Raw genomic sequence first — 8534 nt, 5'->3', positions numbered from 1 at the left:
ATATATATATATATATATATATATATATATATATATTAATTGGCATGCTTTCTCCCCCACCAGAATTTAAGCATCCTGAAGGCAGGCACTACTTTTGCCTTTCTTAGTATCTCTTAGCTCTTAGAACCATATCAGGAATGTAGTAAACACTTAATAGGTGATTATCAGTTGATTGATATTAAACCTCTTCCTTTCTCATTCTTCCTATCTTCTGGCCCTCGGTGACATATAGCTTCCTCCTGATGACTGGCATTGCTTCCCTCATTTCTGATACCAGACATACTTTTTATTATACCCTCTGACTCATTGGCCAGAGTGAAGGATTTGGAATACTCCTTGCTATAGGTTGCTCCTTCTGGAGTTTCTGTATATCACTCTTCTTGGATATAATCCAAATTTAATGCCCTTTTCAGGGTTTAGAGCTAGTATCTTTTAACAATGAAACACATTCTGTTTTCTTCTTCAATGAGTCCTGAGTCTGGTATAAAATATTTGTTTTCTCCTTTCATATGAGTGAACTTCAAAATATATGTGTGTATAGATATAGATGTATGTGTATATATGTATTATATACATGCACTGCGCATATCTATTTGTATATAAAAAGGTGTGTGTGTGTGTGTGTGTGTGTGTGTGTGTGTGTCTCACAACTACTTTGTACCAGGCAGTATGCTAAGCTAAGTGCTAGAGATCCAAAAGCAGACCAAAGACAGTCCCTGCCCTCAAAGAGTTCATAATCTAATGGGAGTTCACAATCTAATGGGGGAGAAAACAAGCAAACAAATATACACAAATGAGCTCTACTTAGGATAAATGGGAAACAATTAACAGAGGGAGGGCACTAGAATTAAGAGGGGTTGAAAAAGGCTTCCTGTAGAAAGTGGAATTTTAAATGGGGCTTGAAGGAAACTAGGGAAGCCAGGAAATGGAGGTGAGGAGAGACAACAGTACAAGAATGGAAAAAAGTCTAGGAAGATGCCTCCACTACAGGTTTGTTATTTAATCTTAACTGGGCCCTCACAGCAGCAATGCATCCTCTTCCTTCCTAATTCATTCCCCATCCCACTCTCCACAGAACCTACTCTAAACATTATTTTCTCTCCTTAAACCTCCCACAACTTTCTCTCCTTCTCCATTCTCAATGAGGAACTTGCCTTTTACTTCAACATAAATATTGAGAACATTTGCTAAGGAAAACCCTTTCTCCTTTGCTCCTCTTCTCATTTTATTCAGTGAGAATATCCAAATTACACCACTATCTTCTTCACTCTTGCATGAAGAGATAGTCCTTCTTTATGCTAGAGCCAACATGTATCTTTGATCCCAGCCTCTCCCTTTTTGAACAAATTGTCCCCATTATCTTTCTCCTCCTTCTCTCGCTGTCTCTGTCTCTCTCTCCCCCCCCTCCCCTTTTTACCATTTAATCTCTTCCTATCTACTGGTTCCTTCTGTTGCTTACAAATATTCCTGTTCCCTCATTCTTAAAAAGAAAGAAAAAAAAACAACCTCTCCTATAATTTCTATTAACTATCATCCTATGATTTCTTCTCCTCTTCTTGGCCAAGTACCTTGAGAACTGTGTTTAGGTTGGTGCCTCCATTTCCTCTCTTTCCCTACCTTATCATTCAACTGAAAGTGCCTTCTTCAATGTTATCAAAGATCTCTTTACTGCCAAACCTTGCAGTATTTTCTCAGACCTCATCTTTCTTGATCTCTGCAATATATGATACTGTTAATTACTTTTTCCTCCTAGATACTCAATTCTCCCCATTTTTTTTTTTTTGACACTAACCTCTCAAGGTTTTGGTCCTTTCTATCCATGTAAATAGGGGCAGCTAGGTGGCACAGTAGATAAGTCACCAGACCTAGAGTCAGGAAAACCTGAGTTCAAATTCAACCTTAGAAGCTTACTTAGCTGTATGACCCCTGTTGACCTCTGTTTCTTATCTGTAAAACGAGTGGGAGGAGGAAATGGCAAACCATTCCAGTATCTTTGCCAAGAAAAACCTCAAGTGGGGATATGAAGAGTTGGGCATGACTAAAGGACTAAACAATAACAACAAAGTCCAATATAAATGATCATTAACTGGGCATGCCCTAAGATTCTGTTCTGGACCCTCTTCTCTTTTCTGCTCCCACGGAGTCTCTTTTCACTTAGTTGCTCTAAGGAGGATTCCCAGAGCTTCTCATCCAGTCCTAACTTCTTTCACTATCCTTTCTGACATTTCCAGCTGCCTTTTAGTTTTCTCAGACTGGTCTCTCCCATAGGCACCTCAAATTCAATATCCCAAACAGAATTCATTATCTTCCCTCTCATGCCTATTTACTTTGTTATTCTAGTCTCCTCTTCCTATTTCCTTTCCTATTTATTACAAGTATCCTCTCAGCTACTATGGTTCAAAATCTCAGTGTGCTTCTTGATTCCTCACTCTCATTCATCACAGATGTCCAATCTGTTGCCAGACCTTGTCAGTTCTGCCTCCACAACATCCCTTTTATATGTATTCTTCCCACCTAAGTCTGAGTTTCCTTATCTGTCAAGCAACTCATCAATTCTATAACTAGGACCTTCCCAAAATTCCTTAAAAAGGAAAAAAGACTTATATGTCCAAAGATACTTATAGGGTCAACTAGGTGGCTCAAGTGGATAGAGAGACAGGCCCAGAGATGGGAGGTCCTGGGTTCAAATCTGGTTTCAGACTCTTCCTAGCTAAATGACCCTAGGCAAGTGACTTAACCCCAATGGCCTCACCCTTACCATTCATCTGCCTTGAAACCAATACACAGTATTGATTCTAAGATGGAAGGTAAGTATTTTTTAAAAGATATTTATAGGGGGCAGCTGGGTAGCTCAGTAGATTGAGAGCCAGGCCTAGAGACGGGAGGTCCTAGGTTCAAATCCGGCCTCAGACACTTCCCAGCTGTGTGACCCTGGGCAAGTCACTTGACCCCCATTGCCTACCCTTACCACTCTTCTGCCTTGAAGCCAATACACAGTATTGACTCCAATATGGAAAGTAAGGGTTTTAAAAAAAGATATTTATAATATCAATAAACTAAAAACAATCTATATATCTAGAAAGTGGAGAGTGGCTGACTAAATTATGGTATATTAATGGAATGGAATATTTATTGTGCTATAAAATGATGGGCAGCTAGGTGGCAGAGTGGAAAGGGTCCCTGGCCTAGAGTCAGGAAGACTCATCTTCCTGAGTTCAAATCCAACCGAAGACACTTACTGGCTGTGTGACTTAACTGTCACTTAACTCTGTCTCTGTTTCTTTATCTGTAAAATGAGCTGGAGAAGGAAATGGCAAACCACTCCAGTATCTTTGCCAAGAAAACCCCAAATGGGGTCACAAAGAGACAAGAATGACGGAAATGACTCAGCAATAACAAATGAAAATAATAAAATATGAGGTATATAAGAAAATATGGAAAGTGTGAACTTATGCCCAGCAAAGTCAAACATGTTTAAAAACAAAGTCCAGGCTAAAAATCCTCAGTTCCTGGTTCCTTGCAAAACATGGATCCAGGCCTCTTGTCCACTCTCTAGCTTGTGAATGCTGTTCCTAAAATGTAGTATAAGCTGGAATAAATGTGGTCCAGGTCACACTATTTCAGAGGTTTTCTAAGCAGCACTCTCAAGGAGAGGACTCTCCCTGTGCCCAGGTTGCTCCCATTGCCTCTTCCTCGAACAATGATTTCACTAAGACCTAAATTATACTTACCTGCAGTGTGCCATGTGGTTCCTGAAGTGAGCTTATCTCTCTCCAACAGCACAATGTTGGTTAGGCCCAGCTTGGCCAGATGGTAGAGAGTCTGACAACCTAAGCTGCCCCCACCCACAACCACCACATCAGCTGACTTGGGCAGGGGTCGGGTAGGCCCTGAGCCCACAGAGTCCTTGTTCTCCTTTAGAGTCTGCTGGTATGGCACACTCTTTTCAGTTGTGGGGCCTTTGGGAGTACTCAGGTTCCGGAGCTGAGGTCTCCATGGGAGAGGATGGAAAGTTGCTGTCCTCAGTGCTCGCCTCAGAGAAGCCATGGGAAATCCCAAACCTAAGAGTTAGGTCTTTGGAGAGCAGAAATTCTCTTCAAGCTTGGTAGATGCTGAAACTGGAAGAAGACAGAGAGACTCAAACACACCTTGTAAGCAGGGGCAGGGGCAGGTTAAATAGTACTGCATTGTAATTCGGAGCCTCCCAAACTAAGAAAATGAGATAGAATCTTAATGATAACTACTGTTTTTTGTTTTTGCTATTTCTCCTAATCAAGTCATCCACAAAGGCTTATATATGATATATAATGGGAATATAAAGGAGCAGGAAGGGGGATATAAAGGAAGAAAACTGATGGGGGAGACAACATGGAAATGATTATATACAAACAAGAGAAACACAAGATCTCCCTAAGGTGCCTTCTTTCCTCCTGTTTACCAGTTTCAGTCCTACCCAAGTTCCTTCCCTTCTTGGAGCCTTCCCTGACTATCCCAACCAGTGGAATGCTGTCACAATTGATTTAGGAAAAGAAAAACACACTCACACCCCTTGTACACCTTTAAGTTCATCTGCATTATTAACATTTTTCTCCATCACTTTCTTAAATCAAGACAATCAACAAAGCAGTCAGTTAAGCCCTGATTTGTAGTGCTTGATGATTTCCAAGGTGTAAACACTTACACTGAACATTTAGCAATCAGTGGAGCTGGTGCAAGCTGGCTCTGGGACACCCTGCTCCAAACCCACAGGGATCATTCCCTCATAGGATCTCAGTCATTTTACAATCTTGTCCTATCCTTTGTGAGCCCATTTGGGGTTTTCTTGGCAAAGATACTGGAAGGGTTTGCCATTTCCTTCTCTAGCTAATTTTACAAATGAGGAAACTGAGGCCAACAGAATAAAGTGACTTACCTAGGATCACAGAGCTAGTTAGTGTCTGAGGATGTATCTGAACTCAGAAAAGGAGTTTCCCCAACTTCAAGCCTGGCACTCTGTCTATTACACCACCTAGCTGAAGCTGGGGAATGGTTAAAGAGAGAGAGGAGTAATTTTAGAAGGATAGTTCTCCAGGTCACTCCAGAAAGATGTTAACTATTGCTCTCTCAAATGGAGGAGGAAAGTTAACCCCAAATTAATTTATCATTTTGTGACATTTTCCTTGTTCAAGATTCCTATAAAAGTTACTTCAGGGACAGCTAAGTCACCCTGTGGTTAGATTACCAGAGCTAGAGTCAGGAGGTCCTGAGTTCAAAGATAGCCTCAGACATTTCCTAGTTATATGACCCTGGACATGTCACTTAACCCCCATTGCCTAGCCCTTACTACTTTTCTTCCTTGAAACCAATACACTGTATTAATTCTAAGATGGAAAGTAAGGGTTCTTTAAAAAGAAAGTATTGATACTCAGACAGAAGGTAAGAGTTTTTTAAAAATTACCTCAGTTTATATAGTAGAAGGAGAGGTTGGAGAACTGGTCAAGTAAGGGGGAGAACTGTCAGTTTAGACTCTTCTCATTAAATTATGTTTCAATTTAGACTAATGTTAGAGTAATAAAAATGTTTCTGGCAGACTTGTGCCTAAAATGCAGAGGACAGTATTAATTTTTTCTTCTTTGACAAGTCTAAACTTCTCATTTTACAAATGAAGAAACAGAAGCCAAGAGAGGGGAAGTCATTTGAGAGGCAGTATGACTTAGTGTCTAGACTAGTATTAAACTTAGACACAAGAAGATCTGGGTTCAAATCCTTCCGTGACCATGGGGAAGACACTTGATTTCTCAAAGTTTCCTGTTCTATAAAATGAGGGGATTGGACTATGTGGTCTATAAGGTCCCATTCCCCCTATGGTTCTTAATCTATGATCCTATGACTTATCTAAGGTCATATAAGTAAGTTAGAAAGTGGTAGAATTGAGATTTGAGCTCTGGGCCTTTCAACTTTTTTCCCTTGTCCAGTCATTCTTCAGTCATATCTGGCTCTTCCTGTCTCTATTTGTGGCATTCGTGGCAAAGATACTGAAATGGTTTACTATTTCCTTCTCCAGCTCATTTTACAGATGAAGAAACTTAGTTAAATGACTTGCCCACGAACCATTTTGCTACTGGGTCAACAAAGCCAGGCAGCAAAAGAGTATGGAACCAGGATAAAAAGATGACAGGGGCAGCAGCATTTTGGAAGTCAGGGGGTGTTATGTAAAGGATGGCAGCATGGAATCCCTGCAAAATACAGGATCAGCCTCACCCAGAATTCCAGGGTACCCCCCCTGGAATTTTGTATTTTTTTTCCCTATATTTTGCAGGGATTCCATGCTGCCATCCTTTACATAACAGGGATAGGAGTGTGGGGGTGGAAGAATTATATAGTGTTAGCCTTCCTGAACACTCTCTCTCTCTTCCTTTTCTTCCTCCTAAGAAAAGAAGTGGGGAAAGACACCAAGTATCACTGTCAGAGAAAGTGCTTTGCAGGCACCAGAGATACATTTAGGGTAAGGACAGCATATTTTATTACTTCCTTGTGCCTCTTCCATTCCTTTCCCCAGTTTTATTAAGGGCATTTCCTCAGGAAAAAAAATATGGTTATTAAAGGATGTTATCTAAAAAGAATGTTAGGGCATTTAACTCTCCCATAATGTACCTTAGAGATTTACTGTGGAAGAGAGAAGGAAGGGTAGGAGAGTGAGTAGGAAAGATCATTCAAATTCATTCTAGGCTCATAAAAATGCAAATCAGAAAACCCCAGTGCTTGTCTGTAAGACATAGTTGCAAGGGTTTAGTTCTCTGGGGCTTTTAAAGACCAAGCTGACCCTTTGCATTTGGCTTGTGATTTTTAGAAAGGGGAAGGGGTTTGGGAGGAATATAGTCGGACAGACAAATGTTACATCCTTCCCTGGAAACTCTTGCAGCACTTTCTTTCTATAACCCTCCCAGGGCACATAACCCTGATACTTTGTGACGGTAGGGTTAGAGACTGTAGCTTTACTTTGCAAGAGAGTAGCTCAGCTTCCCCAAAAGATTACAGGTTCCTTGAGTAAAGGGACAGACCCCTCCCCCTCCAATCTAATAAAAATAATCAGAAAACCTAAGATAAATAGAAAGATGATGAAATTTGGGACTTTGGAGTGATAAGGACCCGAGTTCAAATCCTAACCAAAATTTCATGTCTTTGTTTCCTCCCCTGGAAAATGAAGGAGGAAGGGGTTGAACCAGATAGTCTCTAAAAAGCCTTTGTACCTCTAAATCCTGTGATCCCTGACTAGATTCTAGGTTCTTAAAGACCAAGTTGAACCTTTGCATTTGGCTTGTGATTTCTAGAAAGGGGAGGGGATTAGAGGGATATGGGCTGCCAGTCAAATGTTACTTTGTTCCCTGGAAACTCTTAAACAAAGTTTAACTTTTGTTGATTATAAAATTGAACCCTTTAAGTCCCACAAAGGGGAAATGCAGTTGGGTAGGGAGAGAGGAGGCTGGAATAAAGAATTTCGTTTACTAGCAGATACCCTCCCCCACTCCAAACACCTCAGGTTTTAGTATTATGGTATTGATGGGGACCACAAAAATGATCCTTGCTTAACAAAGAGCCACCACCCACAGTGGAGAGTTAGACCACCATCCATGGCCCCCTGCTATTGGTCTTGAACCTAGCTTCCTGTAGCCCAATTCTTGCCAACCGAGGCAGCTAAGAATTCTAAGCTGAGGGGGCAGCTGGGTAGCTCAGTGGATTGAGAGCCAGGCCTAGAGACTGGAGGTCCTAGATTCAAATTTGGCCTCAGACACTTCCCAGCTGTGTGACCCTGGGCAAGTCACTTAACCCCCATTGCCTAGCCCTTACCACTCTTATGTCTTGGAGCCAATACATAGAAGTTAAGGGTTTAAAAAAAAAAAAAGAATTCTAAGCTGGCTCAAGGCATCATGTTAGAGTGGGAAGATCACTAGTTATGGTTATTTGAAGACTCTGGCTCTTATTCCATCTCCAATACTTGTTCCCTGGGTAACCTTGGATAAATCACTTGACCTCCCTGGCCTCAGTTTCCTCATCTGTAAAAATGGGCAGGGGGAGGGGGAAGTTGGACCAGATGGTCTTTGAGGTCTTTTCCAGTTTAGATCTATAATGCCTCCCAGGTATCTCTTTAACCTTATGGAGGGGCTCAATGCCTAAAAAGCCTTCAACAGGAAAAGGAATTACTCTATTGGTGGAATTCCAAGCACCATGATTTTGGTACAAGGAGCTCTTCAGAACACAGGGGACTGTGGCAGTACCTTTGCCCATAGACGCTTGCATGGGAACCTGCCACATGCTTCTTTTGCACTCCTAGGCCCACCTTGGGCTGTCGCAGGTCCGGGGGCCATTCCGACCACCTGCCCTCGGAGGACAGAGCTTTGGATCCCAAAGCAAGCTCTCAGCATTCCCTGGTAGTGAGGGCTGGAGGTTTGGGGGGCAGGAGGAGGGGTAGTGTCAGGAGATGCCCCTTGTTCTGGACTTGCTCTCAGACAGCTGGCTTCATCATTAACCCAGCTTTTCCTCTCTCTCACACGTAC

General features: G+C 41.8%; 1 protein-coding gene across 1 annotated transcript in view; it reads right to left on the bottom strand.

Annotated features, from left to right (window-relative positions):
• Positions 1 to 4051, bottom strand: part of SARDH (sarcosine dehydrogenase) — a 142485-nt gene extending 138434 nt beyond the window's left edge. The window contains exon 1 of the mRNA XM_044663950.1: positions 3732 to 4051. Coding sequence (XP_044519885.1) covers positions 3732 to 4047 — 316 coding nt within the window. The 5' untranslated portion in view covers positions 4048 to 4051. The remainder of the gene's footprint in view (positions 1 to 3731) is intronic.
• Between the last annotated feature and the right edge of the window lie 4483 nt (positions 4052 to 8534).

This window comes from Gracilinanus agilis, chromosome 2, assembly GCF_016433145.1.
Source record: "Gracilinanus agilis isolate LMUSP501 chromosome 2, AgileGrace, whole genome shotgun sequence".
NCBI lineage: Eukaryota > Metazoa > Chordata > Mammalia > Didelphimorphia > Didelphidae > Gracilinanus > Gracilinanus agilis.
This window is presented reverse-complemented; position numbering and strand designations above follow the sequence as displayed.